Below are 22,449 nucleotides of genomic sequence, written 5' to 3'. Positions count from 1 at the left end.
GGAGAATGATTTAGCTGAATTACCTCTGCCATAGGGATAGTATAGCATAGGTAATTCATCTGAATGCAATGGTGGACTTGGCATTTCATCAACAAATCAGGGATATTCCCTAATGACCCAACTCTAATATAAAATCACAAGAATTGTGTTTAGCCCACTCCAAGGAGTACAGTGCTTTTTAGCCAGCTCTGTGACAGTATCACATAGACACAATTAATTTGCTGCAATGTTACAATTTCATTATACAGAAAGGAGTACATATAAGTGCTTAGATTTTCTTTAAAGACACATTCCGATGTGGTCATGATAAATAAATACTACATGGTATGAGAACGCAGCAAAATCTGTAATAGTTTATTCAGGTACTTTATACATTTTATCATATAACTATGCTTGCAAATAATGATGCACAATGGTGACAAGGTCTTTTTATTTTAAACCAACTTAGTGATTTCTTAATACTTATTACATGTTTTTAATATGTGCACATTGAGTAAATTTCAGTAATCTTTAAATATAAGTCACTAAAAACATGTAATTTTGCTTAGTTATTGTCTTTTCAGTTTTATAAGAGTTGCTGGATATTTTCAATGATTTGCTGAACACTAAGCTTTCCTTCAGCAAGCTGCTGGTCAATAAACCCTTGCAGTTCTTCCCATTTCTTGGAACTTTGGTCTACACCATCCTGGATCAATTGTTTGATTATTTCCATTTTCTTGCCTATTACATCATCTCTCAATCGGGGAATCTCATTGAATGACTGCCATTTAAATGGGTGTGGTACATCTACTTTCAGTTCTCCTTTGCGAGTAGCTATGTATGGCTTGACACTGTTAGTGGCTGCTGTCTGAAGACTTTGGAGAAGCTGCGTAATATACTCAATAATAAAGTTGTACTTCTCAATTGACAGATCGATTAATCGCGATGCTTCAGCAATAAACTTGTCATATGACTCAGACAACCTAGTGTAGGCCTCCTGCAGGTTTGCTTTCAGATAGTTATTGAATTCTGCTGCATTTTCTTTTGCAGTGGCAGACCAATCGCGGATCTTATCTTGAGTGAGGGTAGTCAGTTCTGTCATCTTCTTTCTTCCTTTCCCTTCTGCGTCAGTCACCAGATCATTTATATGGTCATAGTACTCCTTCCCATATTTTTCCAAGAACTCTTTCAAATTGTTGATCAGGCGCAAGGCCAGATCATATGTCTCCTCAATGTATTTTGAGTACAAGTCCTTCACAGATATCTGCTGGAGCAACTCAGCCACCTTCTCCTCCACTTCATAGTATTTTACTGACCATCCAACTATGTTAGGATCCCAATACTCTGCCCGCAATGTTTTCATGTATGCTAGAAGCTGCTGTAGCTTTTCTGAAATATCTTGTAGCCCCCTATGGCTCATCTCACGCATCTGAGAGGCAAATTCGAGCATATCTCCTACAAAAGCTTCAAGTTGCCGGCCAAAGTCTGAATTCATGACATCTTTGTACATCTCCTGAGCTTGCATGTTGATGTTTTCATATTTAATGCTCTTCAGAGACTGAAAGATGTCTTCCACCCTTTTGAAGGTTGCTTGCAAAAACTGGCTAATTTGTTTGAGCTTTTCTTCCCAGTTGATTTTTTTAAGCGTGTTCAATGCCTTTTTGACATTTTGCTGGAGATCTTTCAGAAGCTTTTTAATCTGCTCAATCACTTGCTTGCCCTGGATGCTTGTGTCTGTACCTGGAACTGTTATTTCCAACTCGCTCACATACTTAATAAGAGCATCTGAATATTGTTGTGTTTTCTGGATCAGGTGCTCCATCGCCATTGTGTACAGTTCTTCCCCAGTATACTGCTTTGACTGACCAGGCAACTGGAACTTAGTGGCTTTTAAGATCTTGATTGCAGCATCAACCAGGTCCTTTATTTTTTTTTGGTATTCCTTCATGAGATTAATCGAAGTATCGAAAAACACTGCTCTGATCTGCATGTAGTCTATTGGAGACCCTTGATCTTGATACATCTGCTCAGCCTTATTTCGCACATTCTTGTACTTTTCTTCAGCTTCGTTGGCAGCAGTACGCAGTTTCTGTTCGAAGTCATCAATCCGGTTACTGGCCGCCTTGTATGCTTCATCAATGCTATTTTCCATGCTATCCTTCATCTTCTGAGAGGCTGACTTAAGGTCCATGCCCAGATGTGCATTGTGGTATTTGTTTACAAAGTTATAGATGGCATCAGACATCTGAGGGAGTTTGTCTTTCGTGCCTGACAGTATGTCTGCAATAGCTTCTGCTTTCCAGTTGTTTTTAATCTGAATCTGCTCAGGATTCTTTAGGGATATCTCACTCTTCAGTATGGCTAGGTCCTTTCCGGGTGAAGACTGTAAAGAAGACAAGAATAGCTGTAAGATAAATTCCACAATGACTCAATACATTGAGCATGCAAGGTGAAAATGAAGGTAGCCCCTATTACTACAATATCTATGCCTGTTAAAATAGACTTAATGGATATCGCCTCATATAAGTGGCACTTTGACCACATTAAGAAAGGAGATCTCTAAAAACTGGGTATTTCTGCAAAAAATTAAAAAATAATTGCCACGCCATACCCATGCTTGGACTATGATTTCTTAGGGGTTGAAAATGGAACCTGATGCCCAATCCTGTGCTATCCCTGCTTATTAGCTTTTTCCATATTCAGTGACTGATCAAGTCCCTGGCAGTGTAGCCATTTACGATGAGGTACAAGTGAAACTAAGAGAGGTTATTAGCAATTTTGCAAAGCAGTGGTTTTCAGATGAAGGCAACCCATTCTGATAAACCATAGTGCTGGCTGTAGACAAGTAAATCAGCCCAGTGATAAACTGGCATTGCAGTACTGAATTGGTAACTCATCAAAATCCAGAATAAACGTCCATACTCTAAACTCTGTATCTAATGTTGTGGTTCTGGGTCATGTACAATAAGAGCCATATAGGAACAATGAACATTCCAATCTTGTACATATGATTCTGGGTACAACTGGGTCCAGGTAGGGTCCAGAGGAATGCTGCACTGCAGCTGTGAAGACTTTTATTTCTGATCTTAGAGTTTATGGAATTGAGGGTGCAAATTTACCAGGCTGTTTTTTCTATGAGTAGTTGTTTCTTATTCACGTCTTTGGTGTTAAGTACATGTGGATAATATCGAGACATGGTTCATGAAAAAGGATAATGAGTATTTGTGTTGTACTCCAGGTTTAGCTCTGACTCATTCATGTATTTCCATGAGTAAAGTTATGCTTGCCCAAGAAGCACATCTTTGTGACTACACCACTTTTTTCCATGAGTAAACATGCCTTAACCCTGGAAATTTGTAAATAAGTCACAGCTAAAATGTGAGTAAGATGCAACTGCGTATTGCTATGCTGCACAGTTGCGTCGGGCTCAGTGGTCTGCAGAATCAGAAGAGAACACCATAAATAGCGGTTGCCTTTCCTGAAGCATGCGCCTGGCACCAGGTGGCACTTTGAAGACCATGGTGGTTTCCTCCCCTGAGATGTGGTTTCCTCCCCTGAGATGTGTTTGCACCAGTGCGGATTTCTGGAGTTGGACACCAGCTCACAAATAGGATTGTTTTTCTATGCAGAACCTCACAGGCATCACTGGAGATCATTTTGGTCTCTTTGCTAGATAGAATATTTCATCATCAGCTCCTTCTCTGGGGTTTCTGGGCCAGTGGGATCCAGTCTTCATATACACTGGTCTAGGGTTTGTGAGTCCAAGTTTCCTCTACAATTCACAATCTTAAATGTCCTGCCTGTCTGGGGGATTTTTATGCCATTAGTCTTTTTTGCTCAATTAGCGATCCCTCAAAGAGACAACTATTGCTTACACGTGATGTTCATAAGAATTAAGCAACACAATGGCCACAAGAAGGAGTCACAATTACTTCTAGAAGTTTTGACTCGAGAAAAAAGTGCACATTTTGGGCCGTATTATCAAGGACGGAGTTAAAATTATCACCGCTTTAGCGGCAGGAAACTTCCGCTAAAGCGGCGATAAATGGCTTGATAATATGCCCTAGTGAATTCCCAAAGAAGCCCATGTTCCGGTGTGAATCTGGGCTTCTATGGGAATTCACAAGGGCATATTATCAAGCCCATTATCTGCGCTTTAGTGTAAGTTTCCTGCCGCTAAAGCGGCGATAATTTTAACACCGTCCTTGATAATATGGCCCTTTGTGTCTAGCAACTGACATTAATGCGAAATACTTTGCTAATCAGGCCTGGATATTCAGGTTTATTTTATATTCAAAGCACCAATAATACAGAACTACTTACAGATAAAGCCTGAGAATAAGGCTATCAAAAGTTAAACTTGTGTAGACAAATTGAGGAATGCTCTGTATAAATCTGCATTCATATTCTTTCTTTATGGTGTTACTTTGAAGTGTTGTACTCTGGCCAATCATTATAATTACGTGTCAGGTTTTGTAACTACAAATTATTCAGTGTAACATATAACAGCACAGATAAGCCCTTTTATGTTTTGTTTTACTTATTACATTCCGCTGCGCTGACTACGGTTTTAGATCATCAGTGTTTCACATTGTTTTCAATCTGAGCCTGAAAGGTTGCAAGTAAATAGGTAACAATTCTAACTTACTCTGAAGAAACCAACACATTCTCGGTGTGGCACTAAGATAATTCATTGTGCATCTGTTCAATTTAAACAGTTTGGAACATATAAGAGGGCCAGATAGAGTTCCCCATGTATAAGATCAACAAAAGAGTGCAAGTTCTAGAAAGCCTTTCTGCATTTTTTGTGTCCTGGATGTCAGGTGAAGTTACTCGTGAATCCCTTCTCTCAAAGAGAGGTGGAAGCCCGTCCAGAGCCAGGGTCATCCTTGCTTGACTAACGATGAGCCCTTGAACTCCCACGCATTAGTTAAGAAATGTACATTTAGATTTAATTTCAGTAACTTAGATTCCATTGTTTGCACTTTTCCTACCATTTTGCTGATGGTTGACCCTAAATTGCCAGAACGCCCAGTAGGCAGGAGATTGTGTGCACTTACGGGTGAGCGGCTGTACACTTTGGCTCTGATGACACTGGTGTCCTTTTCGATGACCAGCCCCAGTGTGCCGGCGGAAGGTGAAGACACCGATGAGGAGATCTTATTGCCTTCGTCCTGGCTGCGAAACTGCACATCGGCAAATGTGGGGCTGGTGATGTCCATTCTTACGGAATGCCTTGGAACCCTGCAGTGGAACAAGCAGAATGAACGTAGGTTGCAAGCAGTGTACTCACCTGAGGCAGTACTGGGTGCATTCGTGAGAGAGAACCCTTTTGTTTTTGCTGTTACTATTTGCTACACTGATTTTCATAAAAATGACAATTAATAGTATTTACCAAGCTGCACACACAAGCTACAAACTTTGCTAAAACAACCCAAATATATTTTTGACCATGTCTCCGGCGCAAAGCAATGGTATTCTGGTCGTTCAGACATGAAAATGTTTTTCCACAAGGGTAAAAATGGACAAAAACTATTGTAAACTATTGCTAAAAATATAAATCACTTTGAATGATTTTGCATAGGCAATTCGATTTGTCAATAAAATTACACCCCCACCCCCACCGCTAGAAATACCATTTGTTAAATATGATGGGGCAAATTATTTATCTACAAAGTGCATGATTACGTCATAAGAATTTAAAGAAACTGATTTGCATCATTAGTGGTTTGGGTTTTCTACCTCTTATCAGATAAACCCGTTAATGTAATAAAATGATTATGTTCCATTTCTATGGTTCAAAACTTTGTGTTTATCGTGCGGTCTGTGACTTTCAGAAGTGTTTTTAAAATGGCCGGCTTCACCTGTGACGGTGGATATGTGGCTCCCGTTTTCTCAGTATTATTTACAAGCAAATAAAACTGTTTACCTCAGGCCATCAAAGACGAAGTCCTCTTGCCAGTCGGCACTCAGGTCAAGATGTGAAAGAGTTCCTTTGCTAGTGAGCTTCAATGCGCTGCCTTCGATTGCGCCAGAAGCAGTAGCTGCAGAAATGAGGACAGGTTTGTGAGTTTTACAAAGCACTTTATTCATGTTGCTGCGGTTATGAATGCACTCATTGTCAAACCTACCAGATGCTCTCTCAATAATGGGACTCCTTCCCACTGAGAAAAGCTTGGGTTTATCCAAATTGTCACTCAAAATCCACAGGTGGAAAGCTACCTTACTGAAAGCTACACCATCAGCACAACCAGCCCTATAAGCTGATCCCATGGATCAGACGTGCATGGGAAGAGGGGGTATGTCACAACTTGGCCTTTCTTGTTCTCCTTCACTTCCTTCAGTCATAAAACAAATATGCCACTTACAATGCATGTGTTTAGAATTCATGCCATTACAACACGGTCATTACAACGACCATGTAGTCCCATCGCAGACCATTACAAAGCAAGTCATTACAACGGCTTGCTGTAGGGCGGCGTTGGAATAGTATAACTTACTATTCCAACTCCAGTCTGTGCCACAGTAGGGAAGGTGTTGGATTTAAAATCCTACACCTTCTGCCCCCTATAGCAAGTTGTTGTAATGGCTTGCGTTGTAATGGCTTGCGATGTAACAGCGCTGTCATTGTAATGACCACGTTGTAATGGCATGCAATGTGTAAACATCGTTGTAAATGATGTTTACCCATAAAAACACATGGAGGACAGCATCTGCCCACATTTCTGCACCCCCTTCCGCAGACAAAGTGCTGGGCAAAGCCAGGGCAGTCTCAACTTTTCTCCCTACCCCTTCCTTCAAACAGATCTGCTGGTATTTAGAGATCAGGATCAGACAGAAATTATAGGGGGATCTACAGGAGGTGACAGAATGACGTCTATCAAAGTTCCAGCTTCAGAAGCTGAGTTTTCATTGGTCTAAACTAAGGGCAATGAAAAGCGAAGCTCGCTTTGGACCATTCTTTATTTTAGAGCAGAAAATGATTGTTTTGAATCTGTTATTGGTGCTAAAGCCAATCATAAGATATCTACATTTTTAAAAGAAGTACCTGATATCAAACGAATATAATCAAAAAATAATCTACATTATAAAACAAAATTGAAAATATGTATCTTACCGTCAAGATCGTATTCTAGAAATTGTAATGTTGAACTGCATGTTGCGTCAATAGTAGCTTCAAGAGCATTTGTTGCGTTTTTAAGTGCGGCAGACCAGGAAGCGGTGTATATTGGCGTAGCCACTTTAACAGATCCCGTCAGGGCACCAAAGGCCGGGATAAAAATGCCTCCAGGCAAGTTAAGTTTGAGAGGTGGCAACTCAATCTTCTGCTCTGGAATTGTAATGGTTGGCAGTTCAAAGTCCGCAATCTTCTTGGCAATTTCATTGAGGTCCAACGATTCGATTCTTTTTGGTAGGGTGTACTCAGGGAGAATTAGTTCGAATTTTGGCACAGTCACCTCAAAGTATGGAATCTTGTACTCTTCCAGTGTCAAGTACTTGGTACTGATGTCAACTTTTGGGAATCTTACTTTAGGCAGTGCTGGTAATGCAAGGTCGAAGGGTAAGGTGGTTAACTTTCTGGGTACCTTTATTTTACTGAAATCAACATCGTAGGATGGCACATCCAAATTTGTGAAGGGTACTCTGAACTCAGGAGTAGAGAAGGAGTTGGGCATGTCCTGGGGCATACTGAAGTCCGGCATCTGTATCTCACTCACTTTACTTGGGATGTCCTTAATCCATTGTGGAACTTGAAGTTCTAACTGTGGGACTGTAATTACAACACCATCAGCAAGTTTCTGAACTGGTAAACCAAAAAAGAAGCCTTCTTTGTTTTTCGTGTAGACAATTGATGCTGAGCTATTGAAGTAATCTTTCTTGTAAGCACTGGAGGTAATGTCGAATTTTAAGATGTCCCACAAGTTTCTGTCATACACTGGCAGCACAATTGACTTTAGGAAGTTCACATTTCCTTGCAATGACCCAGCAACATCCAGTCGTACCTCTGCTTTGTCATTTGCTAGTTGCACATCATGACTGAGGACTACAGGGTTTGCCTTCCCCACTCCATTCCAGCTAAATGTCTGCTTTTCACAGGTCAAGCGGAGTATAACATTCTGGCTCACTGTATGGAAGACCATGTGTGGTTCGTAAACCTGTAGCTGAACATTTGCCAACCAACTGCAAGGAGATATCTCTAGTGTTGCTTTACTACTCTGAGTACCTTCGCTTAAAAACAGTAAATAATTGACACTGTTTTTGCCGGTGTGTTCCCACACTGCGTAGACCCTTCGCAGAGAAGCTTCAATGGCCAGATTTTCCTTCATATCTACACTTCCAAAATCATCAACTTTGGTATTACCCTCTAACTTCATTGTAGACCGTGCACCATTAGCATTCAGATAGGCACTTACTTCTTTGTTCAGTTTTCCCATAAATTTGATTTTTGAAAACAAGATTCCATTAATATCACCATTTGTTGATGTTTCAACTGAAAAATAGTTTGAAAGGCCTTCCAGACTGAGCGTGTTCTTAACTGTTCCTTTGGCAATGTTGCCATACGTGGCATCATTCAATTCATAATTTAGATTCATTGTTGATGAAACTGTGGGCTTGGATTTTGTATTACCTGCTAACTCTTGGTTAAAATTGAATTTGATGATGGGCGTTGAAAGCTTGGCTACCGTTGCCACTGCAGCTTCAATGTTTTTCTTTGCAAAGGTCAGAGAACTTTCATGATTGCCCTCCACATATCTGCTGGTCAAGGACAAAGCTGTGGCCAGCTTCAGTCCTCGTTTTCTTGTCAAACTTGTTGTCCCATCTAGCTTATACTGCAGAGCCTCGATGACAGACGTGCAAGAGGAACTGAAGCGTGCCGATATGTCAGTCTGGTTGTACAGACCAGCCGTTGTGGCCAGCGAAATAACATTTGATTTGAAAGAGAAATCATACGTCAGGTCACCCATCGCAGGAATAAAAATTTCATTTTGCGCGTTAGGCAGTTTGAAGCGAGGCAGGGTGAGTCTGCGTAGATTGAGGGGAACATGAAGTACTGGCATTTCCAGTGATGGTAAGACTAAGGTGTAAGTAGGAACAGAAAAACCGACAACTGGAATTGTGAAACTGGGAGTTCTTATCTCCTTTGGAACAACATAGCCAAATGCAGGAAGCTCAGCTGTGAAAGGCGACACTTCGATGTTAAGAACGGGTATGGTGTATCCAGTAATCCGGAAAATTCTTGGCACTTTGTTGACTGCATTTTCCACTTTGTACTTCTCAAACTCTGCCTTGGCTTTGTTGTATGAATCTATAAGGGCAGCAATGGTGTTATCCCTACCCTTCTCAAAACGTTTGTTCAAGATTTTCATGTTCTGATTAATTGTGTCATACAAGGTACCTAAAGGAAATGGGATAGCATGCATGTCCTTATTCTTTTTATACTGGAGAATCACATTGAGGTCAAAAGACTGCTTGGTTGTTTTCAACCAATTCTTCAAACCTGTTCTTTCCCAAAGAGAGAAATCTTTCACCTCAGGAGTCTTAGATGCACTGTAAGGAATCGGGAGTTCAGGAATCGTGATAGGAACATTTAGGAAGTCAAGATTGGCTTCACCATTTATTGCAACACGTGCATCAATTTTATCCTCAGTGTTGCCTGAGGAAATAGTGTGAGAATATTTGTACTGGTTAAACCTGCCATTTACCTGCCAGTTCATCTGTTGTGTCGCCGAGTTCAATATCAGAGCATAGTTATTCAAGAATTCAATTTTGCCTGTCAGTTTCATTGGGAACGCCACCTTTAAATTTCCATTGTTGTTTGTCGAGAGACTGATCTCAAATGGCTGGAACAACAAGGACAGTGAATTGCTGATTGTGCCAGAGGCTCGTCCAGCAAGTTCTGCATTGTGCGTTGCTGTTAGCTGTACTTTCATCTCATCAAGCTGTCCTTTTCCATCAATCTTAAGGACACTGCGTCCTACATACGGAGAATCTGCTTCAGACTGTATTTCAAGTGAAGCAAAACTTAAAAAGCCGGATTCGTATTTCAGGTTTTGATCAAGTTTCACATACTTATCATTAACTTTATTTGAACCTGAAATTTCAATGGTTGCTCCCTTCACAATAAATTTGACATTCGATTCATGGGTTCCTTCATCTGAAAAATTAGGGCAAGCCCATTTCCAATTTCCCTTGCCTGTGGAAAGCATGGCTATTTTTCCAGCCTCTACCAATGTGTTTAACTCATTTTGGAGTTCAAGTTGGCTTGAGAGTTCAACTTCGGGGATGTTCAATTTGTGAGAATATCTTGTATTCATATCAATGGTGATTTTCTTTTGAAGCATGACAATGATGTCATTGTGCAACTGTGCCGAATTCTTTTCTGTGTGCAGACTGGCCATTGTTTCCATTTTTCCCTGGACATAGCTGCTTGAAAAGATAACCTCACCACTGTGGTCAACTTTGGCTAATTTATGGGAGACCTTGACAGATTCTTTAAAAATCAATTGGGCCATTCTGGGAGAGGAAACACGTGCATCCGCAACTAAGGTAAAGGCTATCATTTCACATTTGGATGTTGTTTGGGCTGATACTGAGGCCACAAATTCAGGGTTTTTCTCAGAAATGGTTGTATTCTGTACATCAGCACTCGATGTAAGTGAAAAGAATGGGGATATGACTCTAAATTCCCCACTAAGTTTTCCAAAAGCAGGCACTGTTACTGTATGTGGAATTTGTGGCAGTTTGTATTCTGGAATTTCTAATTTTGGAAGCTCAAAACCATCTAAGTTTAACTTTGGAATCACTATTTTAGGCAGTTGTAGCTCAGGGAAATTTATTTCCGGGAAAGGCATATCAGAAAAAAGAATATCTTTCATTTTTAGGTCTTTCAAATACACTTCACAAGAGGGCCACTGAAACTCACTGGACATCATTTGATCTATTATCTGCACAATCTTTTGCTTGATTTCATTGAGGTCAATTGTGCAAGAGGGAACCTTGTATGTGTGCAAAATGGTGAATTCTGGAGTGCTAAATCTGGATGGAATTTCCAATTCCCTCAATTTATTCATTTTAATTGTCACAGATGGAATGTGCAGATCAGTCAACGGAAATGTAAATTCCGGTGTCTGAAATGTTGCTTGCATCAATGCATCAAGACACTGTTCACCAAATGCCTTAATCTTCTCAGCCACTTCAGTCAAATCATACTCTGCCCCCAGTGCAATGATCTGTTGAGCAACTTTTTCCCATTGATCTGAAAGGCATGTCATCACCTTGCGATAGATTTGACTAAGTTTCTCTAAATACATCTGGAATTCCCTTTCAAGGTCCATTTTATAAATCCTGTCTCTCACATCCTCTAGAATTTCACCTACTAATTTCTTCATGTCAGATAGGCCTGTTGAACTCAAGAGATCCCTGCACCATTCAACCAGTGTTGCAAGTTTGGTGTCCCCTAATCGCTCCAAGAACTGTGAGATTACTGATGTAAGCTCTTTCAAGTATTCCCTTAGTGCTTCAGCTTTTTGGGGTAGCTCGAGGTCCTTTATTGCATTGTTAATCTTTTGGGTTATTTCCATTAGTCTCTCATTTACGTGGTCCACAAACTTTTCATAATCAAATGACCTGATCTTTTTGATAAGTGTGTCCAGGAATGTGTTTAGGTCTTGGACAAGTTTCTCATAGTCATATGACTTGACTTCTTGGATGGTTTCATCAATCTTTCTGACCATGGATTCAAAACATGATTTGAAGTCAATATTTTTAAACATTGAAGTTATCTTCTTCACTGTTTCCTTAACTTTATATTGGTTGACCAGCTTTATGAACTTATCAATGAGGGCCTGAGCATGTTTATCAACTTCATATGTTGTAATAAGGTTTTGCATTTGTCCAGCAAATGCATTGATCTTTTCGGTCACCTGAAAGTCCTCCAACATGGTTAACACAATATCTTTGATTTGGTCGAGAAGGGCACTAAGTTTATCAATTGGTATCGAATCTTTGAGCTTCTCAACATATTCTTCTATTTTGATAGACTTCAATTGCGTCTTTAAGTTGGCTGCAATTTTCTGGACATTGATGTTATTAATTTGGGTCTTCAGCATCTGTAGATTTTCTAGTATGCGTGATCTGATCTGATACTGAGCATCCATGTCTTGAGCCCATGATGCAACAGCACTTCCTAGATCATTCACATCAAGCTGGTGAACCAATTTCTGAAGGTCTTGAATGGCCTGAATGGTACTTTTACTGATTTCATACTGTTTGTCTAATTCCTTTAACTTTTCTACTACTTTGTTGATGACATTTTCCAGAATGACCCCTAGTTCATAGATATCTACATTCTGTCTCAGGTACTCATTCATTTCAGATAGATAATCCTGTAGTTTAGCTAGTGCAGACTCGAAATTGGTCTTGGCATTTTCCAGTGCATTTTCAAGGTCTTCTGCTGTCATTTTGTACTCCTTTGCAAAAGCAAGTAATTTTTCTTTGGCCTCATTGACCTGGCTCTCTATGTCTAATGTGTTTACATAGTCATTCAGCTGCTGGGGAATCTTATCAAGAGAGGCTTTGTATTTTTTAATTACCTGATCAATGTTTATGCTTTTTAGGTAATTTTGAAGAGACTGCAGGGAGGATAGGACAACGCCTCTCATCTGTTCAAAGTAAACAGGCAGACTTTCGAAGAAAGGCAGATGTATGACATGCATGTCTTTGTTCTTATCATACTTCACAAAACCAGAAAGGCTGAATTCCTGTGGCTCTGCAACATTGTCTCTTAGGCCTAGAAGGTCAATTGGATTGTGTTGTACGAATCCTAATTCTATTGGTGCATCCAGAAGGGAGAGATCTGCAAGAACCTGCCCACTGAGTTCAACGCCCATCTTTTCCACATTATTATAAACGCTGACATCCTGTGAGTATCCATTTTTGTCTATCTTGGTTTTAAGTTTCCATAAACTTAACTGCTCTGATGGAGTGAAGATCAGGTTGATTTTGCTATCAAGCAGTGTGTTATGTGCTTTCCCAGACCCACAAATATGCCCAGTAGACCCTCTGTAATCATGAGTAAGAGTGAAGGCAAAGAGTTCTGCTTTAAAGAGCAATTTGCTATACAGCTCGCCTGTGTGATCTCCCAGAAATGCCATCCTCCCATTCCCAGTTGTCTGCGCATCAAGACTAATTACAAATGGAGCCATTGTTGAGCGTACAGCATTGGTGAAACGTAGGGACTTGCAGGCATAGTTTGTGTCACAGCTAAAAGTCATCCTGAGCCCTGATGTTTCAATAACCATGTTGTGAGTGAATGCACTACCCTGTATGTTTCCAACCGTGTTTGCCTTATAATTGACTGACATGTCAGCTGCAGTCACTTCATAGGTATGCTTGATTTCATCCTTTTTGTAAGCTCCTCTCATGTTGTCTTTCACACTCACTTTGAATGGCTCCAACAGCAAATTTCCCCTTTTGGTCAAATCCACATCACCATATTTGAAAACATTCTCCAAAGTTGCTGTAAGGGTATAAGGTTTAACTTGCAAATCAAAACTCTGTTTGTAGGACTTGTCAGTGCTGAGAGTGCCCTCAAATTTTGATGTATATGTTAATGCTGGAGGAGCAAGATTAAGGTCGTGATTGCATTCCAGCCTCATGTCTCCATATGATCCCATTAAGTTGTTCAAAACCTTGAGCCCCTCTTTGTTTATTTTAAAGTTGAATATGTTTTTGCTATCAATGCCCATTATGGTACTTTGGTAGGTGCTTCCTAGGACCAGATCCATTAAGGCAGCTTTCCCATCGACAGTGATTTTTGCACTGTTTTCTTTGTAACGACCATTGCCTGTCATCTTAATCATGGCTCCAGAGGCATCGATTCCTGCATTAAATTCATTTCCAAGAGTAAGTGGACTGAAATTAATGTTTGTTGTTGCACTGGTGGATAAGCCATTGCCATTAATTTCTAATGTTGCTTTGTGGGCTGCCCGATTGGCTTGGCTTTTAACGTTAATGTCGGCATTTAGTTCCAGACCATTTGATCCCAAGGAGCCAGAAAGTAGGGTGTAATATCTGTTGCGTTTGTAGTCAGCCTGGTATTCAGAGCGAATAACAGCCATCTGACTAGATACAGTCACCTCCATTTTGTTAAGCGCTGCCAAATCCTGGTATCTCCCAGTGGTGTCAGACTTAATGAACAGCTGGCTGTTTTTGCAGCTTAATGCAAAGTTGTTTGTCAGAGTGCCACTTTGGACATCAGTGGTGGAGATGATGTCGAGAGCTGCATCAGCATACCTGCCAATTATTTTGTTGGTAGCTAGGAGGTACGGTGAATCAAACTTCAGGTTAGTTTCTGTTGTTGTTTCAAGGTTCTTTAGGTTGACTGAAAGATCCATGGTGTGCCCAATCCTGGAGAATAACGATGCCACTTTGAACTGTCCATCCCAGACAGAACTTATACCCAATTTGTCGTCTCCTTCTATCATTTGCAAGGTATCCAAAACAGTGATCTGTAGTCCCAATTTGCTGGAAGCATCAAACGACAAGGTACCCACATATTGTGGATTGCTGTTGAAGTTTACTGTTTCTCTGGCCGCCAAGCTGGAATCGAGTAAGTTGTGATGAAGATTTCCTGTATACGACCACACAAAAGAATTTGCAGGATCATGGGTCAGCTGTGCTTTGCCTGAAAAAGAAAAGCGTAGCACACAGTTAGAATCTGAAAGATGCCCGATTGGGGGTTTTGCAAATTATAACAGTCAATTTTCAGCATTTGGTGACTTTTTATTTCAAATTTCACCTATTTACTTTCATGAGTGATAGTGCTTTAAATGCTTAAAAAAAATCATAAACAGTTGTACCAATGAAGGAATCAACGTAAATCATAACATTTAAAGAAGCAAAGTAGGAAATGATGCATGTAATCCTTTAAAATAGTGATGTTCGACTTTAAAGAGCAGATGTTAAAACCATGCAGGGGAAGGCGTGCAAAGCCAAGAAGTATAAATGCAGCCACATTGGGAGTTGGAATAAAGAAGTACATCCATAAGCAGAAATGGTCACAGATTGAGGTGCACTCATTGCACACTACAGTCTTGGCAGTATACACGTCTACAGTTCACAAATGGGGTGGCAGGTTGTGGGAGAGCCTTCATCTGCAGCTAATTGTTGGGTGTGCCCTCACTGACTATCAACTGGCTCAAGTAACACACAGATGTGGCTTAATGGCCATAGAGGCCGACTTTGAGGCTGAGGAACCAGGTTTGAGTCTGGCAGGAGGTTCCTGTGATTCTGGGCAAATCACTTAATCTCCCCGTGACTAGAAATGAATGTGCCTGTCTGTAATGCAACTGGTGCTCATGTAAGGCGCTCTGATATCTTCGGGTCGAGTTTGTGCTATATAAAACTGCAACAAAAAAATGGGCGGAGGAGCAATGGAATACTACTGTTTTCAGCACCCTTGCACTCTTCCGACATAGGTGCAGAAAGTGCATACTTAGAAGACGTGTCTTAAAGGACCTATTGACTGGATTGCAACAGAGCGATGGTATGGAGAAATGTACAGCCATATTGCATGAATATAGGTATAAAAGGCGAGAAAATGCAGGTTTGGGTCTTATGAGCCCTTTTGCATGCCTTGTATGTTCCTATGCACCTCGCCTGAACATGCTAGGAGCAGGCATACAGAAATGCAAGGCCAACACGTAGACATCTGTCGTTCTCTCATGGTGGATAGGGTTGTGCTGGTAGATTTGATCTTTCAATTTCTGCTGGGCCCATTTACCTGCAAATCCCACGCTCTGTATTAAGGGTATTTGCTTGTTTGCAGTATGAGAAATACACACATAAACTCACTTTATGCAGGGAGAAGCACATTCTATAGTTTGATGCCCAATTATATGCCAAGCAAGCAGTAGACATATTTTGCAAGTTGTACCAACGTTTTTTAGAAGAATTTGAGTGTTCTCTGTTTAACAATTGGGACAAATTGAGGGATTTAAGGGAATTCGTGAACCACCTATCTGACTGCTTTCACAATGAAATGCGAGTCTGCCTCTAATGACAGATAAGTTAGAGCTATCTAAGCAGAATGGGAAATATTTCACAAGCACTGGCAAAAGTGATCTGGGTTTAGTGTGCCAATGCATGTAAACACAGGTGCTCATGCTATTTACACGTGCGGCATGCAAAAGCGCTCTTTATCGCCTTAAAGCCCACCCTATTGGCTTTGCCCAAGATGGGAGAAAGGTTAAAAAAACGGATTGCTTCCAGTAAAAAAATGCCTATTTGAAAAGGAAAAATTGAACGAGACAGACTATGTGATGATTGAGTCTACATTTCCATTCTTAGATGACTAGCATGCAACCCAATAAAAACAATTCCTAGAAGGCGGAATGACTCACCAAATAACCACCTGCATGAGTTGAGAGAGTACAACTCCTATGGTGGTGTTTAGACAAAATATCGAGTCCAAAATATTGTGTGGACAAAATAATGTGTCCAGAATATCGAAGACAAGAACATTGTGAAGGTAAGTTTCTATAGGTATGCAAAGTTTTACTATACCTAACTCCACATACCTTGACGATGTTTTTATATAGCATCAAGGTATGTAGATGTGGAGTAGGAATAGTAAATCTATCCTTACGTATTGGAACTTACTTTCTCAATATTTTGATCCTCGATATTTTTGATACCATATTTTGTCTATAGGATCATTTTCTCCTCAACATTCTTTCAGTGATCCCCTATAGCTGAAGCCAAAGCTTACTTTATGTATATTTTATAGGATTGGTAACAATATGTCATTTAGAGAGCTGTGCTGTCTAGCCAGACCTAATAAGTGTAAGTGCTCTTCAGGGATGGTCCTGAAGCTTGGCAGCAATAGACACGAATAAGTTGGTGCAACTGTAGAAGCAGAAGTCGCTGATAATGCATGACGCCAACAACAGTTACCTAACCCCACTGTACCTGGGAAATTGGCACGCATTTGCAATCCCATTACATTAGGCTTGCAACATGTGAAGAAACTTTACTAAAATTGAAGATTACTTTATTGGAAGCAATAAGCAGTTTGCATTTAGCAGACTATGCAACATTTTTCTCCAAGAACATGTCAAGGGACAATCCGAAAACGTGCCAGTAAAAAGATTTGACAAAATAACTAGCTGTAAAGAGTGTGCTGTGTGTGGAAGCACCTGCATCATGCCTTTTAAGCCTTACAATCTGGGCAGAACTGGCTGTTCTTCCACTCGGGCATTTCGCGGGAGAGCTGCGGGCGGACGGGTTGTGCTCTATGACCCAGCCAGGCCGCCAGTGACCCTTATCTAGTTACTGCCTCCTGCAGTGTGGGCCTAGTTAGAACATTTTTGCCTGGGATGATTTTGCTTTCCAATGTGGCTCTGCTGATTATTCGTAGTGTTGGAACAGACTAATCTCGTAACACCTGGTCAAAAGCTTCCAGTATCAGAAAGAGTGTTACAGAAGAAATTAAGCACACACTTAGACAAAAAGGGCAAGACAAAGAATGCAGCGAGAATAAAAAAATCTGTGACGAATGAATTGCCTGGTATAAAAGTACAAAGCAATTTATTGAAATATACAAACCCACATTGGCATAGTTTTCCAACTATCTTTATCTTGCACGCACACAAAAACAAACTTACCTTTAACACATGTAGAAAATAAGACTCTTAAATCAAAAGAGAGTAAAGCAAGTATTTAACCTTCAGGGTTTTTATTCCATTGTCTCTAAACATTATTTTCTCGTGGTCTTCTACTGCCTTATAGCCTGCCGTAGAGGACTATACTGGCCATAAAAGGCCCGTTCCCGGCCATTAGAAGCCCAGAGCACTCCATTGTTTTCAATGGAGCTCCCTACATTCCACTGTTCTAATCTTTTATTAATTATTACGTATTAAGTTAGTCTTACCATCCAACTTGTAGGAGAGGAGATCTAAAGCAGAGTCGGCTTTCATTGTATAGTCTGCGATGAAACTGTACACATCACGGGTGTAGTTGCCGCCAGTGTAGGATGCGGACCAGTTGTAATAGTTGCTGTGTATGTTTGTTGAGACTGCCAAGACTCCAAGGAGTGGCACGCGCAGGGGGTACGACTCTGGAATTGTGAAGACTGGAATTTTACGCAGTATCGATTCCAGCTCTAATCCTAGTCGGTCAATTTTCATTTGAAGTGACCTGGCAACTCTTGGAATCCTGAGCTGATCTGACGATTTTACAGCAAATGGAAGTGGGATTTGAATGACAATGCTGTCCTTGTTAAACGTGTAAGTAACCTTCCCATCACTGCAAAAGGAATAAACACAAAGATAATAATTAAAATGGGTTTTATCACTTGAAATCCTCTTTTATGTTATGCATTTATGCGTGTCATAGTGTTTGTGCCCAACGTTCTCTACATACAAACTCACAACAGAAAACGGTTTACAGTCACATGCTTAGAAAGCAGGTCTCGCCTGGGTTGATGATTGAAGAACATGATTGGAAAACCAGCGATTTTCCCTGCAAAAGGGCGATAACCTCGCTATCTCTGGAATTTTTATCGCCCTGGAGTAACGCGTTGTTATTAACGCGCTACCAGGGCGATAAATACCAGAGATAGCCTGCGATAATATAATTATCGCTAAGCACGGCCAGCGATAATTATCGCTGGCCGTTGTTAATATGCCCCTTAGTACCTAAAAAAAGGCAAATTAAGCTTAAAATAAAAAAAAACAAGCTAGTGAAATTGAGAAAGAGTAGCAGAATTCTGGGAGTTATTGGATCACACAGTGTTCTACAAGTGACATGGGTACGGGGGAAGGTGTGGTGGTGCTTCGTGCCTTTGCCTATCACGCAGTTAAATTCTGGAATTGTCTGCCTTCTGATCTTCATGCAGTCAAGCACTACAGGCTTACTGAAAAAGGTTCGAGAGATGGTCATTTTCGCTGCACCTGTATTTAAGGTATTTGTTTTTGGACTTCAGGTTACAATTCCAGGGCGCCCTCACAGGTAACCACGTGCTTTAGAAGTGTAATTAATAATTAATAATATCCGGCTATTTCAAGTTATTGTCTCCAGAAAGGGGATTGCCATGTGGTGTGGTTCCAGAATTACTGGGTACTTTCCAGATGCAACGTCTATATTCTAAGAACACTTCTGCTCCCGTTTACCACTTGCGAGTGGTAAATGAAAATGAAAGCGCCTGTACGTGTGTGGGATGTGTGCAGTATCAGGGGGGCAGGGTCTTGGCTGGCAGGAGAGAGCGCTTCATGCTCCGCATGTGCCGCAGGAGTTGTTCGGGCTGAGATGGGGTTGCACCTGTGCCCTATCATCACACAATGTAACTGGCTAGCAGTCTGGCCGTATTATTGGGGCACGTGTTACCACACCCTTAAAATCCAGGTGTGGGAATACTGAGCCTCTTGTGATCATCCATAGAAGTATCCCACTCGGGATATCACTCTGCCCGACTCATAAGCCGACTCAAAGTCTGCTATCAGAATGTTGCACGCCTTTTCAGCGTTCAAGGCAATAGAGAATTTACAGTCCTTTCCTTACCTCTTCACGAAGAGTTTCTCTGGAATGGTCTCCAGGAGCCCCATTCTCTGAAAATCCCACTCTTGCAGGCCCTTCACTTTCTCTTGCAAATGGGTTGCATAAGGGATGTCTTTGGATGCCTTCTGCAACCAGTTGTTTGAGGCCTAAAAGCAAAATGACTGTACATTACACAAAATGCAAAGATATCTGCTGTTTTCATGTACTGACATGTATATGGTACAACGTAGCACAAGTGAAAACAACGTGCAATTCTCAATAATATGGACATGTTTGTAGCACTTTTAGATATTGCATGATGGGAGTGTCTGGCATTCATCACAAAAGATATATCAGTCTTGTTCCCTATGTTATGTCTGAGTGATGCTTAAGCTTTGTTTTAAAAATTAGTTAGAAAAAACGTCTTCTAGTTCCTCGGTGGATGCTGTACATTCACATTAACGCACAGTTTGCACTCTGGAAAAAACAGCATTTTCAAGTGTTTGGTGATAAAATAAACTGCCAGAATTTTTCTTATCTTCCTAAGTAACTGTAAGTCAACGTTGTGGTATTAGGATTCCTGCTAATGAATCAAATTGGGCTCTAAATATAAAAATTCTACTTTTGATGATGCTAATCCAAATAATCTCTTCTAGGAGCAAGCTGTTTTTTAGGTGTTGTTCACAGCTCCATCCTCTCCCAGTTTCTTGTTTCTACCAGTGGTCTGCAAGAGGGAGTTCCATGACCACCTCTCCTTCAGGACATAATTCCCATAAAAAGAGTTGCTGACTACGTATGGTGCATAATGTAGGACATGAACAAATACTAAAAAGATGCCACGAGTAGGTTCCTTACTAAGGATTTCTTTCCCAAAAATTTTTCAAGCACACAGAGAGAGCGGGGCAGCTGCACTTATGACATATTGCCAAAAATTATCTTCTCCCATCTGTCTATAAAGTTGACAAAAGCATTGAATGAATTGTCCGTACAATTTTCGACCAAAATCTACAAGATTCCCTTGTGACATTTTGCACTAGGTTGTGTGTCACATCATTGGGCGCCAACACTGAAAGAGGACTCATTGGGCTAACAAGAGAACATTTCATTTATATAACAGAATACAGAACACATACCACGAGGGACTGCGAAATGATGTGTCTCAATGTCATGTCCGCATTGGCCACCTTGTGATCCAGCCCTTCACTGATATGCCCTGCCACGCTGATGATAGCATCCTTGAGAATGGACTTCAAAGTCTTCAGTTCAGAATTGCTTCCAGTTTCCCATTCAATTTCAAGGTTGTCATTATCTAAAAAATATATTTTAAAAACCATCATTTGTAGGCTAATTGCTGTTATTACTGGCTTTCTTTTGGGTAGTTAACAGAATGTAGTGACTGAAATACATGTACATGAGGACTTTACTTAAGAACCTTCTACCTGCGCAACCAATGTTCAAAGCTCTTCCAGACATTACTGTTGATAGAGCAAAGTCTTCTGTTTGACCTCCTCTCTTTCTATTATAATGAACATGGTTCGTAAACACAATACACTCAGCAGAAGTCCGTGCAGGTAAGTGTGGTGAGGTGGTGGGGCGGGGCGAGGGGGGATGTCAACAGACGACAGAATAGGATTTATTTATTTATTTCATTTGACCTATTCCATCGTCTGTCGACTTCCTCCCTCCTCCCGCCCCACCGCGCTTACCTGCTCAGACCACCGCTGAATGCACTTACTGACATTGCCTTTCCAGGTTACATCTTCGTCGTAGCTAGATTATTAGAATGCATCCATATAATGCACGTTATATGTTCTGCCAATGTTAAAATAAAGATGTGGGCCACACCAGCACATTTATCAATCTTGTGGATAGTATTTTTTAAGTTGTGTTGTACTAAATAAGATGGCTCTCTCCAGCGTGAGAAACCTCTACTCGAGGTAATCTCTATTCAAGGCAATCTCACTGCAGGACCTTCCAACACACGCCCAATGTCATATATTCACATATTCTGGAATATTAGCGTCCAGCTGCACATTAGAAATGGCAAGAGCTATCCATGACAATCTTTGGCATTATTCCTCCTTTGTGACCTCCCTGCAAGCGAACTTCAAAGAACTAAACGAAGTTGAACATACCATAGGTGAAAATAATTTTCTCTGAAGCATATAGTTCAGCCACATTTGTAGAGGAGTCCAGCTGAAGCTTGAAACCATTAGCCGCGTTCTTCAGCAGGGCCTTTGCTTTGGTTTCTACACGTAGACGTGGGACGGCAAACACCCCTTCCAGAATGGACTCGCCCGTCCCGTCATAGCTGTAAAATAACAGATAAAAAATGTATACCAGGATGAGGATGGACCATTACCCGATCTCTCTGGTACAGATGTGCCAGTTTAACCTTCAGATTTTGCGATCTATTGGAAAATCTTTGAAAACCTGTCTTTTTATTACAAGTAGCAAAACACCTACTAATCTGCAGTATTTGGTATTTTTTCTGGTAAGAAGCAGCGCCAAGATGCCCCAGGGCATTCAAGCGCTTTACAAAACTGTAAGCTGCGTCTACATTGATTTAATCAACTATATGTTGTGGCATTTGTATGTAGTGTCACTCATGCTACATAACTATATCACTTGACAATGGTTTATTCAAGGAGCGTTAAACTATATTCTAATCTCTCATAAGGGAATACATTTTCTACATATTAACCTTTTGAGGCTGGAACCACGATCCATGTTTGGACAGGTTTTCATAAGCACAATGCCTTCTCTTGCTATGATTGTATATTTTTCTTGAATTTTATTTTTGTAATGTTGTAAGGCTGTATGACTGGTACTGTCGTTGTGTATTTCAGAATTGTAATCCCCAGGAAACATAAGGTGATAAGGAAAGGAAGATTTGTCTCTGGCCAAATGAAGTTGCACACTTTTTGCTGATTG

General features: G+C 40.7%; 1 protein-coding gene across 1 annotated transcript in view; it reads right to left on the bottom strand.

The window, feature by feature from the left end:
• Positions 1-339: 339 nt before the first annotated feature.
• APOB (apolipoprotein B) overlaps positions 340-22,449 on the bottom strand; it is a 58,293-nt gene continuing 36,183 nt past the window's right edge. The window contains exons 22-29 of the mRNA XM_085610616.1: positions 21,651-21,826; positions 20,649-20,824; positions 19,540-19,682; positions 17,912-18,285; positions 7,097-14,665; positions 5,909-6,023; positions 5,040-5,223; positions 340-2,362 (exon numbers count right to left, since the gene is read on the bottom strand). Coding sequence (XP_085466742.1) covers positions 566-2,362; positions 5,040-5,223; positions 5,909-6,023; positions 7,097-14,665; positions 17,912-18,285; positions 19,540-19,682; positions 20,649-20,824; positions 21,651-21,826 — 10,534 coding nt within the window. The 3' untranslated portion in view covers positions 340-565. The remainder of the gene's footprint in view (positions 2,363-5,039; positions 5,224-5,908; positions 6,024-7,096; positions 14,666-17,911; positions 18,286-19,539; positions 19,683-20,648; positions 20,825-21,650; positions 21,827-22,449) is intronic.

Source organism: Triturus cristatus, chromosome 6 (genome assembly GCF_964204655.1).
Source record: "Triturus cristatus chromosome 6, aTriCri1.1, whole genome shotgun sequence".
Classification (NCBI taxonomy): Eukaryota; Metazoa; Chordata; class Amphibia; order Caudata; family Salamandridae; genus Triturus; species Triturus cristatus.
This window is presented reverse-complemented; position numbering and strand designations above follow the sequence as displayed.